Source organism: Phaseolus vulgaris, chromosome 2 (genome assembly GCF_000499845.2).
Source record: "Phaseolus vulgaris cultivar G19833 chromosome 2, P. vulgaris v2.0, whole genome shotgun sequence".
NCBI lineage: Eukaryota > Viridiplantae > Streptophyta > Magnoliopsida > Fabales > Fabaceae > Phaseolus > Phaseolus vulgaris.
Genome location: NC_023758.2, coordinates 33,704,836 through 33,729,509, shown reverse-complemented (window position 1 = coordinate 33,729,509; position 24,674 = coordinate 33,704,836). Strand labels below are relative to the sequence as shown.

General features: G+C 29.3%; 2 protein-coding genes across 3 annotated transcripts; one reads left to right on the top strand and one right to left on the bottom strand.

The window, feature by feature from the left end:
* The first annotated feature begins 12,736 nt into the window (after nt 1-12,736).
* Nucleotides 12,737-16,562, top strand: LOC137811591 (uncharacterized). Of its 2 annotated transcripts, XM_068613386.1 has the most exons (7): nt 12,740-13,077; nt 13,635-13,809; nt 13,912-14,370; nt 14,467-14,583; nt 14,855-15,302; nt 15,413-15,494; nt 15,851-16,562. In XM_068613386.1, exons 1-7 carry the CDS (start codon nt 13,048-13,050, stop codon nt 16,052-16,054), a joined length of 1,515 nt encoding a protein of 504 aa, XP_068469487.1. In that variant the 5' UTR covers nt 12,740-13,047; the 3' UTR covers nt 16,055-16,562. The 2 variants fall into 2 exon arrangements, with proteins under 2 accessions (XP_068469486.1, XP_068469487.1); XM_068613385.1 differs by having other exon boundaries at nt 12,737-13,077; nt 13,912-14,583.
* Nucleotides 16,563-23,758: 7,196 nt separating this feature from the next.
* Nucleotides 23,759-24,470, bottom strand: LOC137811592 (large ribosomal subunit protein eL38z/eL38y-like). Its single transcript, XM_068613387.1, has 3 exons — nt 24,329-24,470; nt 24,044-24,227; nt 23,759-23,959 (listed from the first exon to the last, which is right to left on the bottom strand). The coding sequence occupies exons 1-3, from the start codon at nt 24,329-24,331 to the stop codon at nt 23,937-23,939; spliced, it is 210 nt and encodes a 69-aa protein (XP_068469488.1). The 5' UTR covers nt 24,332-24,470; the 3' UTR covers nt 23,759-23,936.
* Nucleotides 24,471-24,674: the final 204 nt, after the last annotated feature.

Below are 24,674 nucleotides of genomic sequence, written 5' to 3'. Positions count from 1 at the left end.
AGGCATTGACCCTCTTAAAATTTAATTTTAATGGTCTTGTTATCTACAAAATATAAAAGTAACTAATCACAAAAGTTGAAGTAAATAATCACAAAAGTAAGATTTTTTTTAAGAAATAAGATAAGTTATAACAATTATTTTTATTTAAAAAAAATAAAGAAAAAATTATCATGTTACACTATCAACTTGAATTGGATTATATATGTTACAACCTTTTATTGATGAATTGAAATAACTATAAGATAACGGTGTAGAGACAAATGAGGCATTAAGGAAAGAAACATTTTCATTACATGCATATACTTTGTAGACTATAAATTATCTTCTCCCATGTCAGGATGCAGTACTTAAGGAAGGAAAATTTGTGTGTCCTTGTTGATGAAGATACATAGTCCTTAAGTTTATCAAGAAGAAAAAAAAAATATATAAGAATTAGTCTATTTTTACCAACTTGATAATATTATATAATTATTATTAACTTATAAACATTCAATAAATTTTTTATTAACTATATTTTTATCAAAAAGAAAAATAATTTTATATATAACATTTTATATTAATTAGTAATTATTTGTCACATGTATATTTTATTATTTTTAATAAAAGTTTGTGACAAATTAAAAAGTAATAAAAAATAATAATGACAAATTTTATATTTTTAATTGACACAAATATTTCAATAAGTAAAGGTTTCTCACTAATAATAAATAACTATTAACTTTTATATATTTTATATTAATTGTACTTTTATCATAAGAAAAATAATGTTATTACAATCTTTTTAATAATTACCTATAACATATGCATTTTAATTTTTAATATAATTATTTTGGCATTTTTTTAATTTATTACTATTTTAAATAATATTTATGACAAAAAAATAATTAATCACATATAATATCTAAATAATGAAAAAAAATTATTTATCACTAAATATTCGTAAACTTATATGAAATGCAGTGATATTTTGAAGAATCTGAACTAAAAAAAATGCAAAATAATCCCATCAAGTCAAGTATCATCCATCCTAGCTTAATACTAAGTAAGTGTTGGTGCTTTTAATCAATGCCATGAAAAATAAAATTTAAAGAAACTCTAAAACAAACAAAATTATAAAGTATTTAACATGTAAAATATATGTTACTTTTTACTGATTATCAAATATTCATTAGTCAAAATCTCACATTATTTTCACAAGTAATTAAATAAATTTTCAATGAATTTATAAATGTCAAAATCTAAATAAATAAATAAGTGATTTAGTTTTTGCATAATTATATGTTAATGAATGCTATCCTTAGGGTTGGGATAGTGAAACCCTAAAAGGGTTCTTTTGTTTCAATTAGGGATAATTTCTGTCTACAAGCTGGAAAGGTGACAACACACAAATAAAAAGCTTCAGCAGATTTTGATCCACTCGTGTTTGTTTCAACTCATTTCCAATTGTTGCTTTCATTTTATCATTGGTCAGTGTCGTCATAAAGCCATTAAAATGTTGCCACAATAGTGTTTGCTTTAATCTCTAAGATAGAGAGTTATCATTAAAGATAAATGAGCATGACTAATTATACTTTTCCTCGTTGAGTTTGGAATACAAGTCTCATTCATTTTGTTTTCAGTAAAACATAATTTCAGAAAACATAAATATACTACATATTGAAAATATAGTAATAAGACGATAAAATTGAAAAAACAGAAATTAATCTAATATTTGATAATAAAATAATTATTTCAATATTTGGTAATCAATTTATTGGATATTTTACTAAGTCCAGAGCCTATAAATATAGTTTTACTCTTAAGGAAATATACACTCAATTTTATATACTTACTTAAATCTCTCTTTGAGCTCTTATTAACTTGAGTGTCGTAGAGTTTTTTTTAGGTGTCAAAGTTCGTCAACCCTTCAACGAAGAGGTCAACTCGCCTAAACAACTTGTTTATCCACTTCGAATGATTCTAGTTCATTTAAGGTAAAAATATTTGGCGTCCACCGTGTGGTTCGAGGAAAACCCTTCCCAAACCATAACTCTTATGATTCTTACTAGAAGTCAAACTATCATCTCAACTTCATCCCTTCGTGAGATGAACCCATCATTTATCAATACCTTTAAAACACGCATGAATTTTTTTTTCAAAAGAATGAGGACACTCTTCAACATACAATCATAGGCATACAAAAATGGTATGTGAAGGAAAATTTATTGGTTTTTTTTATCACTTAACAATGTATAGTACAACTTAAAGATATACAGTTGATTCTAATGGAATGATGTACTATTATTCCTTATCTCGATTTTTGTTCCAAGAAGAGTATTTTCAAGCAAAGTTTTAATGAAACACATTCTTAAAATAAAATTTTATTTTTTATATTTAAGAAATTACATCCACAGTTGTCCAAAGTCATTTGAAAATAAACAACCATCACATCAGATGAAAGAAATCCAAAACTATGTGAGATTGTTTGTAAATAAGAGTCACTAATCAGATCAAAGTTATTCAGTTAATCAGATCAAAGTTATTCTATTATCACAACTAATCAAATCAAAGTTATTTGATTAAGAAAACCGAATTAAAGTTATTTGGTTATCACAACTAATTGGATCAAAGTTATTCGGTAATTACAATTAATCGATTATCATAATCGAATCAAAGTTATTCAGTTATCATAATTAATCAAAACAAAGTTATTTGATTATCACAACCAAATCAAAGTATTCGATTATCACAATTAATCGGATCAAAGTTACTCTGTTCAAAGTTAATCAAATTAAAGTTATTTGGTTATCACAATTAATTGAATCAAAGTTATTTGACTATCACAATTAGATCAAATTTATTTGGTTATCACAATTATTTGAATCAGGGTTATTTGATTATCACAATCAAATCAAAGTTATTCAATTATCTCAACTACTCGGATCAATGTAATCTAACAATCAAATCAAAGTAATTTTGTTAACGCATATAATCATATCAAAGTAATTCGGTTATCACCACTAATCAGATCAAAGTCACCTGATTATCTAAACTAATAGGATCAAAGTAAATCAGTTAATACATTCAAAATCTAACAGCATATGATGCAGATCAAAGTAATTTGGTTATCACCATTAATCATATCAAAGTCATCTGATTATCTAAACTAATCGGATAAGAGTAATTTGGCTAATACGTTCGGAAACGAACAACATATGATGTTCATATCAAAGTAATCTGACAATCAAATCAAAGTAATTTGGTTAACGCATATAATCGGATCAAAGTAATTTGGTTATCACCACTAATCAGATCAAAGTCATCTTGTTATCTCAACTAATTGGATTAAAGTAATTTGGTTAATACATTAAAAAATGAACAATGTCAAAGCAAAAGCCATCTTACCAAAACAAAACTTAGAAGTATCTTTTCATTGTAATAATTACTGTTACACTTTAATAATAGAAAGTTTGAATCATCGGACTAGATAAGATTAGACCATCGAGCTAAATGAAAAGTTGCAAAGTTCAACCTCTAGCTAGTGATGAAAATACGATCCATTTTGAAAAGCTTGACCAAAAATATGATCAAAGCTACAAATTTCAAATAAAAACAATTACCCTAAAATCTGGTTCTCAAGCTTGAGGGGCTTGTGTACTGCCCAATATCATAATATTGAAAATATAATACCCACTTAAGATAGTTGGGCCAAACCACCTACAAGGTGGAAAAAAAAATCGGCCTAATAGTTGATAATAGATTAATCATCCCAATATTTGATAACCAACTTACTTAATATTTTACTAGGCCTAAAAGCCTACAAAAATAGCTTTATTCTTCAGGGAACATACACTCAATCTTATTCAAATTCCCTTTTCTCAACTTCTTCGACAATTAAATGTACCTTCTACCTCACCTTATGCTAAACCAAGTGAAAACCCAAATTCCACCTTCATTATGGTTCCTTGCATGATCCCTTTTTTTACGTTTTCAAAAAAATGGGAGAATTAGTTTTAACAAACAATTTTGAATGTTTTCCTTAATGTTATTTTTTTCCTATTACTCTGGTATGTATTTACCTTCTATGTATTTGTTGTTTCTTGAATTCTAAGTGGAGATTGCTTGTACACAAAACTCAATCTCATGAAATAAACATTTGTCATGTTGTGCATCCTATATGATATACTTGCTTTTCGTCAAAAGTTTTTGTCATCATAAAAAATGGGATATTGTTGAGACCATAAATGGTTTAACCTTTGTAGTCCATCTAGATGTTCTAATCCCAATAAACTCTTTATGAGTTATGATGATAACCAAAACTAATTTTGAATTATTTGTGTATTCATGCATTTAATATTCGAGCATTCTAATGTGTGTTTTGTGCTAGTTGAAGGACCTTTAGACCATCAAATGGTATCATAAGACTTAATAACATACACTTTAATGTTCTTCACATGTTCATATGATTATATTGTGTTTAAACATTGTCTTTCATAATTAAATCGTAATAATAAATACTTTCAAGATAGATTATAAGATATTTATTTTAACAAAACAATCTTATATCTTTAATGGTTGAAAATCTAAATATAGAAAGATTTTAAATGACAAATAGTCAAGAAATAAATCTTTTATGGAAACAATATTATGTGTTATATGAAATAAACAATGATTAATTGTTACATAAACAATTTGTTTTTTAATTGTTTCCCTATCAGTTAATGTCATAAGAAAAAATAAAGATAAATATCAAGACTTCTCATATCAAGCTTCTAGTCAAAGTGCTTATCAAGGAAAATATAGAAGATTATATGTTGATGACAATGATCAAGCAAAGATAAGATCTTAGCTAGAGAAATGTTACAACGATCATGTAAGAAATATTATGTAAAGGAGTGAAGCTGAAGAAGAAAAACAAAGAACTACAATATACATTCTTAATCTTCTAGTGCTATAATACTGTTAAGTGTTCTTTGTAGGTGAACAAAGCAATTGCAACTCTTCACAATATGAAGTAATCCTAGTGAGCTAAAATTTTTCTCTCTGTGAGATTTGTTCTTTTTCTTTTCTGAGAGTTCTTATTCTCAAAGGGAGGTTAAATCGATATAACCAAGAGTGTCTTGTGTGCTCCTTGTAACCAAGAGTGGTTTGTGTACTCCTTGTAATTAGGGGTGGTTTGTGTTCTTGTGTAATCATTTATTTTATTAATGGAACCTCTTGAGCAGTTTGAATAAGGGAGAACTAAACGTAGCTCATGTGTTTAGGTGAACCAGTATACAATTTTCTTGTGTTACTAATAGATTAGACAGTTTGGTCTAATTCTTTGCAAAATGAGTCCATGACTCTATTCAAACCTCCTTCTAGAGTCAGTTGTTACAACACTCATATGCCACCATGTTGCTTTATGAAATTCCAATAAGCAATTATCTTTGTTATTTTTCTTTTGTTGCATTTGATTTAGATTATTTCTTCTTTCCTTTATTGGTGACCTTTAACAATCATAAGAGATTCATTATCCAAGATAGATGGTCTTGGTTCTACATCTTATTCTTCAAAAACATATCTCTGGATGATTTGATCAGGTAGGAAGAGTCATGGGAGACATATAAGATTAGGCTAAAAGGGTCGAGTCCATGTAGGAGGAGGTTCCAAGTGTTGCTATCGTCTAGAAGGTAAAGGTATTCTGAAGAAGGGTAAAGGATATTTAAGATGAAAGAGAAGGTCATGTATCATGTTTGTATGTGTAGTGCATGAGGGGCTAAAATTTGTTTGCTTTTCGATGGGTAGAAGGTCATATGGTAGATAGTTTACATGTTGTGGAAGATTAAATAAAGGTCATGCGATAAAAGGTTTTGGTATATGTGTTGTGTTGAAATCATGATAGTTTCTGGTAGGTTATGACCTCGAGGATTGTCTAGATTCCACAAAATGATATCAGATACTAATAGCAAGTTGACATCAGATAATTGTGGTTGAGAGGTAAAAGGTGTATTTTCTAAAGAGAGGTGTAGTTTCTAATGGTATGATTTTTAAGGTATTTGCTTCAAGAGAGGATGATTTAGGGTGTTGTAGGGTATGCTTTGGTGGGGTTACCTCTACTAAAGATAGTACAGAGGTTTGGATAGTTGGTTGTTGTACCTGAGAGATTCTTTTAAACCGTTTTCTTAGAGAGGTAAACACTAACTTTTGAGATTCAATGCTCTCACTATGTATTATGATTTAGATTTTGAGCAGATGATGGTTCAATTATAATCTTGAGCTTTTTGTGTGTGCCTTTATCAGATGTTGTTTCCCCTTCTGACCTCATAAAAGGGTTTATCCTTATTCTTTTTTGGAGAAAAAATTAATCACCTTAAGTAAGAGTTTGGTGAATGATTCTTCTTGTTGATGTTTCGGTGGACCAATCTCATGAGTCACTACTCATAGATGGATTGTTAGCAACTACTAGCTCTTTTTTCTTACACTTTGTTATGTGCAAATTTTGCTCATCTTCAATCTCCTCTATCTTATCTTTCACAAAGACAAACTCATAGACTCCTAAGTAAATCTAACTATATCTATCTTATGTTAACCAAAGAGAAAGTTGGTTGCTTAAAATACACAAACCTTTGTTGATAAACTTTTAACAATCTTCAATCTTGTAGAACTTGTGATATATGACTTGCTTTAAAAAAACCTTATTCAAATAAAAAAAAGTTTTATATTAGTATTAACCTAAAATCTATTATCTTCTAGATAGTAGATTCTACAAGAGTAAATAAAACTGCTACCTCAAAAGTTTACAAGGAAACAATAGATTTATAAGTTCTAGTAAAAAGTAATTTTAAAAAATAATCAAATTTATTTTATGTTATATATATATATATATATATAACTTAAAATAATTATAATATTTATTCTATACTTATTTACAATCTTCTTATTTATATAGTTATTAATTATAAATCCTTGAATTTTTATTTATCCATTTCAGTTTTTATAGATTAACAAACTACTAATCATATATTTAAAAGAAAAATTTATTTGTTAGCCATAAAACACAAACTTTGATTGTTTTCATTTTTTGGGGGTATTTTTATACTTTTATTCTTTGCTTCTCTGCATATTTGTCTAGTTTTGAAAAACCCAAGAGCCTTTCCTTCCTTGTACTTTCTTCCATAGGCAATACAAAGTTGAATTGAACTCTATTAATTTGCAACTGTATAAATGAACTCGCGTTAGAAAAGTATAAAATAAAACAAATGGCTATATTTTTTTAATTTTAAAGTTACAATATTTAAAGTAAAAATTAATAATTTTAAAAAATCATTAAATAGAAATTAATTTTAAAAATAAAATAATTAATTGTTATTTTAACTAAACTATATATTATTTTAAAAACTAAAAAAATTATTATGTTAGTAGTTAAAACTTTGATAGCAATTAGATACAATTTAAAAATTATTCTAGAAATTAATTCGATATAAAAAAAATTAAATTTTTAAAATAATATCTAATTTAATTAATATAATAATTAATTATTTTTAGTTTTTCAAATTAATTTTTATTTAATAATTTTTTAAAAGTGAATCTTCTTCCCTCTTACCAATATTAATCTAATATTTAATAATTTTTTAGAAGTGGATGTTCTTCCCTCCTCACCTATATTAATCCAAAAAATAAAAATGAGAAGAAAATGGAAAAACCTTTATCATGTGTGGAATTGGAAGGTGGTCAAAGATGTAGGCGAGTTAAAGAGTTCACACTTCACATTGCATACCAAAACCAATGAAGAAGAGAAGAAATTGGTCAAAGCCCCTTTGAAGGGTATGCATGATACACGTCATCCCCAAAACGACACTGAAACACCATGTGAAATACTAGTTATCTCTCTCCTCTTTCATCAACTTTTTCTTAATAACTTCATCAAATTAACAATAATTAAACAACGTTTCTTGAGCTCCTAATTCGAGTAAATAACACAAAAGTGCAACATTACTGTATAAAAGCATTTTACATAATGAAAAGCATACAAAAAGTTCCATACTTTTTTCATTGGCTTTTGAGCTCTTCAATTTTTATTCACATCTCGGATAATGTAAATTATATACACTTCTTTGCCCAATGCGTCAAATTTAATATATTATTTTAATAACTTTTTAATTTTATTTATTTTTATTATGTACACAAAGACATGCTATTTGTTTATCAATATAATGATGTTTGTTTATCTAATTATTATTTGAGTTTTAAGGAGCATGTTATTTACTAATTTGATCGATTTTGTAAATTAAAAAAAAATGATAATTAACTAAAAAAAATGATTTGAATGGTGCACGTATGTCATAAATAGTGACTTGTTTCTACTTCTCTTTCTTAGTTGACTACAAAGGGTTGCTCATTTGCACTTTGAAATTAGTCAAAAAAAAGTTTCGGCTTGTCGACAATATTAAATAATCTCAGTTATTGGATTTAATATATTTTAAAAAAATTGTATTTAGAAAAACATAATATTTTTAGATAAATAATTATTTAATCTTTTATTAATTGATTTGAATAGTTGAACAATTAAAAATATAATTATAAAAAGAAGTACGTGTTTGCATTTCATTAAACTTCTTAATAATGTGGCAAGACATATATTGATACCCATTCTAACGTTTGGCATTTCATATATAAGTGTGAAGATTATGAAATAATTTATTTTAATATTATTATTCCGAAATATAACTTTATTTATTTATTAGTATTTCATAATAGTTTTTCATATTAATTTGACATTTATTTGGACCTTGATTTGTATTTTTAATTTTTTACATGAAATATACTAATATAAAAAACTATTCTAACCATTTATAAACTTTTCCTTGATTCCTTTTTTATTTTTTCACACTTTCCTTTATTCCTGAATCTAAATAATATGTTATAACAGCAACATAATTTAGAAGTATTTGTAGTGATTATTTTGAAGTATAGATTTGAAATGGTGTGTGGAAGGGATAAACAGAGGCATAAAAATGAAAGTGGATTAGGTGATGACTGTGGTCAAATGAGGCAGAGTGAAAGGAAGAAGGAGTCACATTATAGAATTCTGAACCCCTTTGGCTTCTGTGTTCTGACACACCAATTAATTTGTTCATATTCCCTCCATTCTGCCAAAATATTTTAATTTTTTTTAACAAAAACTATGAACATGCCTTAATAGAAGCATATGTGCTGTGCATGTTCCCACAAGTATCTTTGACCCACCAAGGAATAGGAATAGGAATAGGAATATATTCATCTCTTCATCTTCATCTCTATCTTTCTTTCATTAAATTGTACTTTCCAATAATAATATATATTACTATTTTTTTATCAAAAAAATTAATTAAATTAAATAAAGCAATTCAGGGTATTCCAACCCTAATATATATTACTATTGATATTTCCTCATCTACTTTTAGCTAACTACTAATACTAATCCTATTGTCTGTGAGAGAAAAAAAAAATAACTTTTTAAAAACTTAAATTTTTATTTTTAAAAGAAATATCTCAATTTTCTTTTAATAAAAAGTACACCATTGTTCCTTTTTTACCATATTCTTTATTTGTTCTTTTAAGTGTTTTTTTTTTTAATTTTCTCCTTATTTATTTTCCATTTTTAAAATTCAAATTTTCAATAATATTTTGCTTTTTTACGTTTGTCAAAAAAGTAGAAATGGATTTTTTTTTTAATACAAATTCATTTGAAGTAAAATAAAAGAAGCAGAACTATATTATTGAAAATGTAATTTAATTGAAACGATGGTTTGTAAAAAAACATTATTCTGGTTTTTTACACCTCGTATTCTATTAAATTTAACATATGTGTAAAATTTGCACACAAAAGAATGTATCTAAAAATTAAGTGATATCTTTTTTAAATGATAATCATTGATTAGTAAAATTTATAAATTCACGTGCTAAACGTGAAAACAAATTTTTGATTAGTGTATAAAATAAAATGATAAAAGAGAAGAAGGTGGAATTTTCTATCCAATAATTGTTTAGTTCCTCCTCGAGAATTCAAAATTTCAAACTACCATGTATTTGTTTGTTTTACCAATTATTGCTAATTAGTGTAATTTTTTATTATATTAAGAAAAGTTTTCGGAGGCGAGATTATCGGAATAATTAGCGAGCTACCAAAGTCATCAACGGGAATTTTATTTTATTTTTTGTTTGAACTTTGAACACCGACTATACTTATTATTAGCATTTTCTTTTACAAATAATTCTGAAATTATGTTTTAAGATGCAAACCTCAACCAAAATTTAACCCTTATAATGACTTCAAATTTATCAGTATCAATTAGAATTAAATTCAGATCTTGCAAGTACAAAATACCCACTAGCTAGCAAATATCAATGCATGATTTTTTTAAAATTTTGTTTAATTTCAAAATACAACTATTTGAAGAAAATGATTTTTTTTTTCATATCAACATTAAATTAATAATATAAAAATAGATAAATAATAACAAAGTTACAAATAACAGAGAAAAGTAAAAATAACCAGAAATGCTTTTAAAAGTAAAAAACTATTATGTAAGAATTAATTATATATGCTTAAACTTTTTTTTAGCCTAAAATACCCAATTAAAATCTTAAGGTATGATTGATAGGATATGAAGAATTAATTCGATAAAGAGTTTTAATATAAAAATGTTCACTGAAAAGTAAGATAACACAAATAATGATATATGTATAGAGAGAAACATTATATATTGATAAGCTCAGAAAAATAATATCAGTGATAAAATTGGAATGGTGAAGATGGAGATAGTTTAGAGAAAAAGTTAGAGAAGTTTTTGAATGAAAGAAAAGTAGTTTAGGAAGTATTAAAAGTCAATTATGTATTGAAATTCAAAAATGCTTGATGGAGCAATTACTACATGATTGGACCACCTCGCGAATGTGCAACTCCAATTCAATACGTATTTTAAAATTCAAAATAAGATGTAGCAAAATATATATATATATATATATAAAATGTATGTGTGTGTGTTTTTTTTTTTATAATAACAACTCATTTCTGAAAACTCTTGAACGCAATCACTATCCAAAGAATTAAATATATTTTATCTTTTGTTTTTTTTATGCTCTTTCCTTTACACTTTTTCTTTTATTTTAGAAACACATATAATCAAATGTTTGTTTATGTAATGTAATTATTACACATATTATTAAGTTGTAATTAATCTAGTTGTGTAAATAGGAATAATTTATTTAAACTCAGAAAATAAATAGACTAAATTTCATTTCAATTTCATCAATGTGATTATATAAAATTTAAAATATTTTTTTTAAAATATACATATACTATTTGAGTTGTTACATAAATTCCATCAAACATAAAATAAAGTCATATAATTATTTTTTATACACTCCTTAAACGTCCTAAAGTTCAATATAAAAAGACGGAGACAAATCATGTTATATTGAACTTTGAACTTAATATCCATAGACATCTTCATAGTTGGACGAATAACAAATATATGATTTTTCACAAATGATTAAATTATTATGTTACCAATTTTGCACAAATCAACAGTATTTGCACATAAATCTTTTCTATATGCTGAGAGTGATTCAATGGTATACCAACAGGTTTGTCAATCTTAATCAACTTAGACGTAGCAAGATGAGGATGAATAAGTTCAGGTAATCTAGTGAGAATGTAAAGACAATCGCGTTAGAATTTTTTTTCTTAAAAACAACATATTCAACATTAGATACTCTCAAAAGATCGTCTAATTCTTTTTTAAGTAAGACTTTCTAAACTTTAACACATTGTAATTCTTCATCCGAGTTATCAATAATAAGATTATCTTTGCATACACACACTAGCACATTACATTATTTTTATCCAAAGTTTCACTGGAAATGTATCCTGATCCTTCATTAAAAATAAAATCTTATTCTAATTTATAACTTTTTTTTCTTTTGTAGTATTTTTTCGTAATTGATTGATTACGACCTATAATAGCACAAACAGTTACTATACAGAGAAAATTGATAATGCAGACTTCTGATCATGCTCAAGCTTCGATCTCGAAGACTACCCTAAACTCATTTACTAATCTACCCTTTCTCTTGAAAAGCAATTAGAATAAAGCAACCAATTAAATCCATAAAGACTTGTTAATTCTCAGTTTGACTCACAGACAAAATAATTAAATGAAAGATGAAAGACTTTTCAAATTTTAAAATATTCGTATAAAAAATGCTTAAATATTATATAATAATTATTAATCACTTTTACTAAATTTGTTACGCTTAATTTCACATTTTTTATATTTGTCTTACAAAATATTATAAGAATAAATATTTATTTAAAAAATAAATAAATAGAGTATTATTTTATTAAAAATAAAAAAATGAATATTTATTTAAGAAAAAACAAGTTTTTTTTTAAATGTAACGAGTAAAGCCTTTCACCAGTTTTTTTCTCTCTAATAATAGGAGAGGACCAATTGGAGGGGAAAACCGTAAGTAAAAGTAGAAGTGAAAAACAACCACAGTAATTCCCACACATTATCCTATATTTGATTTAAAACTTTTGGGAACTAATTTTAAATTATCAAATACAATCAACAAGCATATTTTGTTATTCTAAAGTTCTAAGTTAATTATTGTAAAGAAAAAGTATCATACATTAAAAATAATTATAAATTAGTATAGATTATAAACCTATTTATTTTGTATAATTTTAAATGAGATAATAATATTGATTAATACTGTAGCAGGCGGGGTCATTCTGATGGCGTGGCCAGATGATAGATAGATACTGCATCTAAGGTACTGCAGAGAAGCCCAACTTCAACACTTTCTTCACCAACTAAACACCTGTTCCTGTTCTTCTTCTGCTCCTTTTTTTGCTGCATCACATTCATAAACTCTCTCTCTTTCTCTCTCTCTCTCTCTCTCATGTGTTATTGTTATCATTCATTCACAAGTAAACCAGTCATAACTTCCATCCAAAGCTGCAAAATTCAACTTTTTTCCCCTTCCACTGCTGCATGAGCTAGTTTCCAAGCTATAGAGAAAGAGACAGTCAGAGATCTAATGGAGTACGAGAGGATAGAGAAAGTTCAGGTTTGGCATTTAGCCTCACTCACTGCTGCCTCTTATCTACTACTCTCCTCGTGTTTGTTTCTTCATCAAAATTAATTGTTTTTTTCTTTTGGGTTGATTGGTGGGAGAATAGTTCATGTAATTCAAGGTTTGTGTTGTAGGAGTAGAGAATAGTAACCCCTTCTGTTTCCTCCAGGGCTTGGTTTCAGTGATTCCCTCCAAGTGAATTTTTAACATGGTTCAAAAATCACGCTTTTACTTTTTCTACTTTTGTATTGAATGGAAGGATGGGGTTTGTCATTATTATTTGGTGGGTGGGTGGGTGAGGAAGAGAGAAAAAAAGGCTGAAAAGGGAAAGAGAAAAAGGGTAGGATTCATTTGCCCTCATTTTTCTTTTGAGTGAAAAAAGGTTGTGTGTGGGTTGAAACGGTGGGGTGGGCCTTTTGGTAGAAAAGAAAGTGGTCATGTATTGGGTATAATTGATTATGCAGTGTGCTTCAAGGTGGATTCTGGTAGAAATTTGGTTCTTGAGTTCTTCTAGGATTTTGATAAGGACAAGTATGCCATTTGTTATGCAGGCTGGAATAATTTCCCCCAGTAAACTGAGGATGAAGTTATTAGGGCCTCACCATCATAGGAAGAAGGATGGATCCAATACTAATTCATCCAGAACTTCCCCTGCAAGGCTTGAAGAAGATGCTGAATTTGTTAACAGCTTACTTGCTTCAAAAAATGACAACCTTGATGACGAAGGTCTGCAATTGCAATTGCAATTTATTTATGTTTTCATGTACATTGCAATAGTAATAATAAAAAGATTTGTTTATTGACTAATTAGAAACTTATTCCTTCCAGTTACATCTCCAAGCTTAGAGGTTCTATCATTAAAGCCATCTAGTGATGCTGTGCTGGACAGGAGACATAGTGGGAAGAGTTCCTATGAACCAAAGGAGTATGGTGACACGGGTCGAGTAAAGATGCAGCATTTTCAGAAGGTTGGCACTGGAACTTCAAGCACAATTCACGCGCTGAGATCAATGGAAGATGAAAATCTTGATTATGACAGCAATGCTAGCTCGTCAAGTTTTGAGTTTGATAAAGGAGAGAGAGCAGGGAACAATCCTGCCACTAGATCTCTATTCAGACCAATTCCTTCTAAGTGGAATGATGCCGAGAAATGGATAATGAATAGGCAAAACATTCAGGCTAATCACTCAAAAAAACATGTTGCACATAACCAAGCAAATCGCATGGCAACAAGTATGGTGAGGGTTGCTCCTGATTCTTCTCATTATGATCATAAGCTCCCCGCAGGCAAGGTGACCGAAACGAAGAGAGTTGATTTCTGTCAACCAACGTCACATATGGGATTTGAAAAGTTCTCTTTTGTTCCCTCCGATTCTCATTCAGTTTCAGGTCAAGCACATGGAGGAAATCCAGTAGTGGAGTCTTTTCCCCAAAGCAAAGATCTGAAGGAAGTGAATGAATTGGGTCTATCTTGCTCAAGAAGCACAGATGATCAATCAGGTATGCTATTCAACCCCAGAAGTTATGATATAGAGTGTGGATGTGTTTGCTTTGCTATGCTCTAGTGCCTCGACCAAGATTAATATCCATATCCATAGACAACAAATTTCCTAATTTAGGTGATAAATGATCTGAGATTCTGAGTGAAACATTGAAACATTAACCGTGCCATTTGGACTTCCTGGTGCATGTTCTTATTATATGCAGAATTTTTCCACTTGTGACATTTCAAAGTGTAGAGAGTGAGGTTAACTTGGTTTTCATGATACAGTGATGCCTGGGATAAGATCCGTTGCCATGAGAGACATGGGAACTGAAATGACCCCTGTGCCAAGTCAAGAACCTTCGCGGACAGCTACTCCAGTTGGGTCTGCAACTCCACTACGGAGCCCAGTTTCCTCAATGCCGTCGACTCCAAGGGGGGGAGCACCTGCTCCAACACCTTTGGACAACATGACCGATGAGGATTCCCAGTTTCATGTTGAAAATGGCAGAACACATTTGTCTGAAGAAGAGATGAAGATAAAGACAAGGAGAGAGATTGCAGCCCTTGGAGTGCAGCTTGGGAAGATGAATATTGCTGCATGGGCAAGCAAAGATGAGCAGGAAAACAACCAATCTTCTCCTCGGGGCACCAATGTGCAAGAACAGGAGAGAATTGAATTTGAAAAACGTGCTGCTCTGTGGGAAGAAGCTGAGAAATCTAAACATACTGCTAGGTTTTATTTTTACTCACATTCTCTGTAGACTAATTAAATCATGCTTTTAGAAAAGAATTATAGAAACATGCAATTTGTTCATTGTTACTAATGTGATTTTAAATTTGCAGATTTAAGCGTGAAGAAATCAAAATTCAAGCATGGGAAAGTCAACAAAAGGCAATATTAGAAGCAGAAATGAGAAGAACCGAGGTAATTATTTTACTCACTGCAAACAAAGTTATTGCATGTTTAAAACTTAATATGTAGTTTTGTAGATTACAGAACATTTTAAATCAAGTATATGGAGAGGGAGAAGAGGAGAGAGAGAGAGAGAGAGGCATCATAATTTATAGTTCATGCCTTATGTATCTGGATCTGATGTAATATGGAGTGAGTCTTTGATTTTGTAAGATTTGATCAAAAGATAAAAACATGTCAACATAAGAACTAATGCATATGGTTCTTGGGTCATATTTAATTGCAATATGACTGTTTGGATATACTTTAGTTGAAGTCTGTTATCTTTGTTACTGCATTGCTTTTGATTGAAACTAAATGCATTTTAGGCCAAAGTGGAGCAAATGAGAGCACAGACGCATGCAAAAATGGTGAAAAAGATTGCTATGGCGAGGCAAAGGTCCGAAGAAAAGCGTGTTGCAGCTGAAGCTAGAAAAAATAGAGAAGCAGAAAGAACTGTTGCTCAAGCAGAATACATACGCCAAACAGGACGATTACCCTCTTCCAGTTACATATGTTGTGGTTGGCTGTGATATATACCTTAAAAGAAGATGCACCTCACTCAAGATTGCTTATCTTTCTTACCTTGATGATATGGGTCATCAAAACTCTCGTATCATCTTATACGTTACTTGAAACCTTGTAATTTTCAAACAACTGAGAGTGCAAGTTGCTACTTTATTAAAGTCATTGCTGAGTGATGTTTACAAGTCACAAAACTTGTCTTTTTTAAAGAAAAAAGAAAAAAAAAATGAGAGAGAAAGGTTTGCTTTGATGTACCTGGCCTTTTTTTTTTTTAATTTTAATCTGATGTAAATTTTCTTGTGATTTTGATTTTAGATTATGTTATTTTCTGGTGCAATTTCAAATCAGTGATGCAGGACAGAGAATATTCAATGGATGAATGGAATAGAAATTAACAAGGTGCAAGCTTGAATGAAAATGTCAACAGCACCCGAACTTTGTATCATACTACATACTTGAGAGTGTTGTTTTATAGTTATATTTCTTTGTTGGAGTACATGTTTCTTCCTTAGAGTATTCCTAAGTTCTTTCCAATGCCTCACTTGATGCACATTATGAATACTTCTATCTCTTACTAAGGAATTTTACCAAATGCATTGCATGTCCTTGACACTTAAGGTTGCCACATGCAGATATTCAAACACTTGCTCTACCTTCATCTCTCAAATTTATATATTCTTTTGCATTATCTTTTCCATAAAAAAGAGGAAGGTTGATAATAATCATCACTGATGATTGTTATACACCCCTTCACTTTGTGGAGAGTAACGGTGATACAATCCAAGCTTGAGGTTGGATGAAGACATAGAGTGGCATGGAAGTGATTGGAATTGTGCACTGAAAATGAGAGGAAAATGTGAAGATTTGGAAGAGAATGAGTTTCAAAGTTTGAATACTTCATTTAATAATGGTAAATTTGAATACATGAACATTGTTTGAGGTATTTATAGATGAGGAGAGTAGCTTACTCCTTAAGCTACCATAATCCTAATTAAGTAGACTTAACTATGGTGAGGTATGATGACTTAAGGAGGGTCGTGTATGTCCACTTGAAATGCTCTAGAGATCATTGCTTATGTGACAAGGGAAGATTTTTAAAGTGTCTTTAATTCATTTACAAAATACCCTTGAAAGTAAATCAAAATATACTTTCTATATATGATTATTCTACTATTTATATAGTTCTACCTTTATTTTTGTGTGTGGTGGCTTGGATGGTCCTCTATCATATGGTCATCATGATATTTTTCCCTTCTATGAACCTTCACCATATTTGTTCCTAGTTTTTTCTTCTCTTTGTTGCATAAGTTAACAAACATGTTCTATGGATCTTTATCCCTTTTTCTCAAAATTTTCTTTTTAAATTTATGATCTCATCTCTTTTAAGTTTATTTCGTGATTCCTATAGTTTCCATGTACACTAGAATGTCTAGAAAGAAAATTATTACTATTTTTTATCAAAAGATATTCTGAAAAGTTTTTTAAGTTTTTTTTAAAAATGAAGTGAAAATCACCAAAATTTTTAAGTGTGTGTGCACGAACTCTTATTTGGACCAAATGAAGGTCTATTAAATGTATTAAGACGAGACCTAATTTTTTTTTCATAGGTTCGACTACTAACAAAAAATTTAAGATAAAGAAAGAAAATTCAACAAAAATGAAAACTAGGCGGATGCCTAATGTGGAAGTTCAAGTAACACTTGTGAACCATTGGAATACTTCCACAATTTTAAACGCTTACTATTACATAATTCATCAATATTTTCAATCAAAATGAATAATGCACTTAACAAAATGCATTGAAACTCGAGAACAAAATGACAAGGTTGAAAGTAAACACTAACATATTTTAAATGTTACTCATGCTTAGTTATTTCAATCGAAATTACTTTCAAACTTTCGGTGTTATGTTATTTTACATGTTGCATATCCTATTAATTACATGTCTACCCCTTCTTGATTCATATATTCCCATTTGAAGGGCTATATAACTATTCATGTGAAATATGCAATAGTTTTGTTTTCAGTTGTCTATGTTATAGTGAAATCATCATAATATATAAGAAAAAACTTGATCCTCATGCCCACCTTTGCCCTTTTTTTAGTTTCAAACCTCTGACTAAAGGTTAAATAATTTTTAATCTACAATTTCAATCTTTAGAAGTTTTCGGCAATGTTATATTTGACAAATATCGTTTTCTTTATTCGAATAAACCCAACGTATATCTTATCCATCTTTTCCACTACCTATATCATTCATCTATCATTACCATTTTTCTGAGTATAACTATCATACCTAATCCATTGAACCTTCCTCAATATTTCTCATTTTTCCACTTCAATATTTACACCCATTATTGTTAAGACACTAGACGATCCAATCATTATTAAATGATTCCTTGACTTACTAGACGATCTCATGATAAGAGACTTTAAGTATGTTTTGATGATAACAGGAAATTAGAAAGATGTGCTATGATTTCTAACAACACTATCAAAAGTAACTTAACAGACCATGAGTTTCAATATATACAACGTATCCAAGAAAGAGAAAGATGATGTTACAAAATTCATAAAAGACGATCAAAGCTCTCTGGTGAACAATTGTTATAATCTAAGTTTGGATAATCTAAAGAAGATGAGCAAGACTTACTAGAGTTTGAGAAACAAGCACCAACTAGAGAACATGCTAGATGAAGTCTTAGCTAAAAGCATAGTAGCATAGTAAACTGCGTCTACATAAAAACTCAATGGACCAAGCTCAATGCATAAGTGTTAGAGAAAGCTAACACAACTGACAGACGATGAAAGCTCTACAATGTGTCAAACTATACTCAAGTCATACATGACAAACAATGATACACATTAGACGATCTTCAAAAGGAAGTTCACAAACTCAGAATTTACATTCTATAACCATTCTTAAATGTTTTCTATACTTGTTTTGACATTAAGTATTCATTGATAACAAACTAAATAAAAACGAATAGTTCAAACCAAGAATATAATGTGTTTGCAAATTGATTTGAAATACAAGGCACAATTGATTTTATGAAAGTATATGTGTTTAATTGTTTCAAGGAATAAATATAATTTTCTAAGTGATTATAAACTGATTTTGAATACCGCTATATACTGATGATTAACTTTTTTTACTGTATGAGAATGATTTTGTACACTCAGTGCTTGAACGAGAAAGATTTTGAAAAACATAGTACACATACATCACATATTGAAAAGGTTTTTCAAAATAAATTTAATAAAAAATATTGAAGAGAAATAACAAAAAAGAATTAATCTAAGTATAAACTTGGAATATCTTGATAATATTTTTGAATATATGAGAATAAAAAGACTTGATAATTCATACATTCTTAAACAAGTTAGTTGAGAGTACACTTGACTTTCTTCTTTATTCTCATCTCATGGATATAAAAAAATATCCTTCTATTCTCTTTTTGTTTCTCAAGTTATCTTCTTGTATATGTTGATGTATTGTACTTACTAGTAATAAGATTTTTGAAGTTACACACGTCTCACTTCTTTATCACAACTTTAAGATCAAAGACTTTTGTTACTTGAAAGTTTTTCTTGGTTTAGAAGTTACTCAGAATAAAACTCAAATTCATTAATATAAAAGAAAATATACTCTTGGCATATTCAACACTGATTGTCCACATGCCACATTCGACACACCTTTCATTGATTCATTGCTTATTGATGTTTAATTAGTAAGTTAATCTACCTTATTATAATTTGTCTAATATTACATATGTGGTTCAACATCTTAGCTATTTTGTCTCTCATCCCACATTTGACCTAATTAAACACTTTTTCGAAGTTTGTATTACTTAAAGGTTGCACCATGATCTAGTATTTTTCTTGATGCCAATACCACTACACAACTTAAAGCCTTAGAAGGCATAAGCTTTGTCATTCTATTAAAACAAAAATTAGAATCCAAAGACTTTCAATTGTTTATATTTCTCTTACAAGATATTTAACTTATGTTGATTCATCCATCTTTACTATATTGTGATAACCTTTTACTTTTGCAAATTACTTATTTCATTACCATACGAAATATATAGATACCGATTACCACATTTTATTAAAAGGCTAAGGTTGATTCAATCAAAGTTCTAAATCTCCTTTTCAAATTATAGATATCTTCACGAAAACTCTTTTTCTAGCTGTTTTTCAAGATTTTGGCTTCAAAATGGGAATGCAAAACATATATTCCTATATTCCTTGAGAGGAGCTCTTAACCCCCATCTCATATGTTTGCATAGGTAAATTCTTTCTATTTCACGATCATAACTTTCGTTTATTATAGTTGTTTTCTATTACGTGTGCTATGTTTTTCCATTGTATATAAACCAATCCTCTACACGTAACAAAGACAGTGAGTTATCTTTTATCACTCAACTTTTCTGATATTTTCTGAGTTCTGTGCCTTTTTTTCTTTCTTAATAAAGTTTGTTACAATGTAAACAAGATCTTTTTTAGCATCCAGCAAGTGATTCAGCGACTTTATTGTGCACTATTACAAAAAAATTCTTTCACATCCTAGACTTTGACCGGTAAAACTGCTTTTTCTGTGATATTCAAAAGCACGTTTTGACCCTTTGGGGAGCTTTATTACGAAATGCAACTATAAGTTAAATTTGCACTGGTTGCTTGTGTGCGTGCAACAAGAGCTATACACAATAAAGTAGACTATGTCTTCTGTCTCACTCTTAAGACATAGCTGTCAAGTTTGTACAAACCACACTGTGTAATAATATATGGATAAATGCATAAATAAATACACAAAGCTACTTCTTCATAAATCATAACATGCAATAAATAAGTGCTGAGCAATTTCTGGCTGTTTAAAACTCTTGCAATCAGATTTGTGTTTAAGATTTATATGCACATGTTTACGTAGATTTTGGTTTGGGCTATTTAAAACCTCATCAAGGACTTCTTGCTGTTGCCTCCGCTGTCATGACTCTGAAGGAGAACTAAGATATTTGAAAAGAATAAAATAGTGGTGGATTTGGAAAAGATGTGCACTGGCCTTGTTTAGTGAGCATGCTGAGTTCCTTTTATTGACTCGACCCTTTCACTAGCCACACAGCCATCCTGTGTAATGGGCAAATTCCATGGCTTAGTTTTGGTTTGAGCATGACACAAGTTTCCATAAGGATGTAAAAGTGGAGAAAGAAGCAGGGACCACAGTCACATGGTCACTAGGAATGGACTTTGAATTGGCTAAGAACTGAAAGAAAACTCAGGGAATCGCCAATGATGTAGGGCATTGGGTTCAATCCCACATAGCAACATCTGCAATGCTCCACAAAATATTTGGATTCGGATAAACAGAAAAAAACGAAACACACATTTGGATCGTAGTGACCACAATAATTTAACCTAATTGTACTTTATTTCATCTTTTTCCGCTTATAATCCAACCACTTTCTTTCTTTAGTTTACATTTCTGGTTCCAAACACTATCAATAATTATTGGCACTTAAAAAACAAACCAATTGATAATTGGTAAATGTATTTGTTAGATATCACTTATTGGAGTTACACGAAATGCTAATGTAATCCTTGAGCTTGTTTAGCTGATACCCTAAGCGGTTTAATTCATATAATCCTTCTAGATGATCTAATATCAATAAAATATCTGAGTTTTTTTATGATAACAAACGATATTTATTAGTTCAGTATACATTTTAATGTGTTTTGTGTTTTTGTATTAGCTGAGTGGTATATCTGCTTCAACAAATGGGATGTGGGAAGTAATTTGGACTGCAATGGTAAGTGAGTTGTGGAAACATAGAAACAATGTAGGGGGGAGTTGTCGATGATTTAGAAGTGAAGGCTTGGTCTTGGATTACGTCCAAGCTTTTCTTTGGTTTGTTCTTCTTTTCTGAGTGATGTCTCGAACTTTTGACCTGTAAGACGATGGTCTCTTGATTTATCTTTTAACTCAGATTCTGATTCACATTTATTTATTTTTTATTTATTTTTGTCAATAAAATAAATAAAAAATAACTAAAAGATCCCTAGAGCATGCATTAGTATTATATATTCATATTGTAAATTAAAACAGTAATCAAGTTGTGACGATAAAATAATTTCTACATAAAAAACAAAGTTTTTAAAATTAAATGATGTAATATCTTCAATATGTGTTTATGTAAGTTTAGAAAGATTTTGTGACAAATGGTCAAGCAATCACACAATTAAAGAAACAATATTTGAGCGACTTTGATTAACTGAACTGAATTGTTATATATGTAAAACTTGTTTAAATTGTTTCCATAACAGTTAAAGGCAAAATCGTGAATGATGAAGCATACAATATCTTTCCATGTCAAGCTTTTAGTTAAAGCGTTGATGAAGGGACTTCATAAATGATCATGTGCTTTTAAAAAAAAAATTCAAAAAAATCATATCTTAGGAAAAAAATACTCTCAACATCATCTAATTCTATCTATCATCAAATAAAAACTAATTTAAAAAAAATTATTATATTAATTAAATTAAATGTTATTTGAAAGATTAAAAAAATATTAGTATTTAAATTAATTTTTATTATTAATAAATAATTTATAAATTGACATTTAATTAGCTAATAAGATTTAACTGTCAACTTTAAAATTTGAATAATTTAAGTTTTAGACAAACAACAAAACAAATATTTTTAATAAAACTCAAATAAATATGCCCAAATTGAATAAAATTCAAGTAAATAAGCCCAAATTAAAATCTAATTAAACCAAAAACTAAAGTTTTTGTATAATAAGTACTATATATTATAATATATATTTCTGCAATCCAAAAGACTCTTGAGCTGCTAGATAAGATTTCATTCCGGTCTGGTAAATCCCGGTCTTCCTGTACTAAGGATTTTGTCCAATATCTCAACCTTTTTATAGCACACTTTGCTTGTTTGAAAACAATTACAGCATGTACAATCCAAGAAAATCTCAACAAATATCATTGTAATTCACTAAAAAAAATTATGTCATTCTCAGTTAAAAAGATATTTTTGTTGAGATTCAAATGCAGTAGACTTACATAATGCTTGTTGTATTCTTATGAATTCACAACCAGCTATTAGACTAAACTTATCCATTATCCAACACATGGGTCTGGATGCCAATTTAGTGGCTGATAATCCGATTCACCTCAAGCATGAGTTTAGTTTGAACCACAAAAAATGACTACAATACCATTTTATAATTTTAGTGCAATTATTATTTTTAAAATCCTCTTAGGAACTAAAAATTAATTTTATATTGTAAAAAGTAAAATCATTCCATAGCTAAGAGAACTAAAACAGCTACCCTAGTGTCCCATTTCATTGGGAATAACTATCAATCTAAGAAATCGTTGTACAACTTGCCCTTAATCAATATAAGCAAACAAAGAACGTCTAATACATCAAAATGAAAATGCACACGTTAAGAAGCACAATTTTCCAGGTAACAACTTGTACAACTTTGATCAACACAGCTGATCAAATCGCCCACAGACTAAACATCATGTCAGGCAACTGCATTAAGAAGTGAATTAACTCAATTTTCCTTGCTAAAATCGTTATTATGATGAAAAATTAGTATGATTGATTAAGCCAAACAAATGGTGAGTTAACATACATGACATCCTTCACTCTATGTAAGCAAATGGAAGCACAGTACAGCATAATAACAATATAAACCACAAAATTAATGGGTAATTCGATTGAAATGTGCTCAAAAATCAAAATTCCACATTTCATAACAAAATTAAAACAACCATGTCCTCGTAACAATTACGATAATATAAAACAAGCCACAAATCTAGAACATGAAGGAACAAAAGGAGAAATTAATGTTGCCGCACTGAGTACCTTCATAGGTCTTGAACACTCAAACCTGGAAATGACATATTCACATTCACAATCATAATTCCAAAAAATTAAGTTAAAAATGCATGGTATTAGATTGTATGTAACTAACCGGGAGGGAGAGATTGCTTCAATTTATCGGCTTTCTCAGGGTCAAAGACACAAAGCGTGTACAAATACTTGGAGCATCGAACCTTGAACTTAACCACATCCCTGCTCCTCTTGATTTTCACCGACCTCGCATCCTTCCTCCGCGCCGTCAGAAGGAAATCCTTAATCTCGTGGATCTGCTTAGGCTGTAATGTCACACAAGGTCACACAAACAACATTATTCATCGGACTCCACACGAATAAACATCCTAAGTAGCAGAGAACAAGAAAACGAAATTGCAATTACCATTTTGACTTCGTCTTGCGAGTGGCGACGGCGAAGAAACACGGTTATTTGAGCGCCTCTTCAATATGTAGAGATCGGTGTTGCAGTACTACTTACGTAAACCCTAGAATATCAATCGGGTATTGGGTTTGGACTGAACCCCAAGCCCAAACCATTTGTAATTTATTTTTTCGCATCCATAGTTTCTTTCTTTACCTCCATCAAGTTTTCAATTTCGGAATTACCCTTGAATAAAAGGTGCAGAATTTTTGTTTTTTTTTTCATTTTTAAATTGTATAATTCGTATATCTTCCAAATTCTATAATTCAAATTTTAGAGTTTGGATAGTATTTTATAGGGGTTTGAA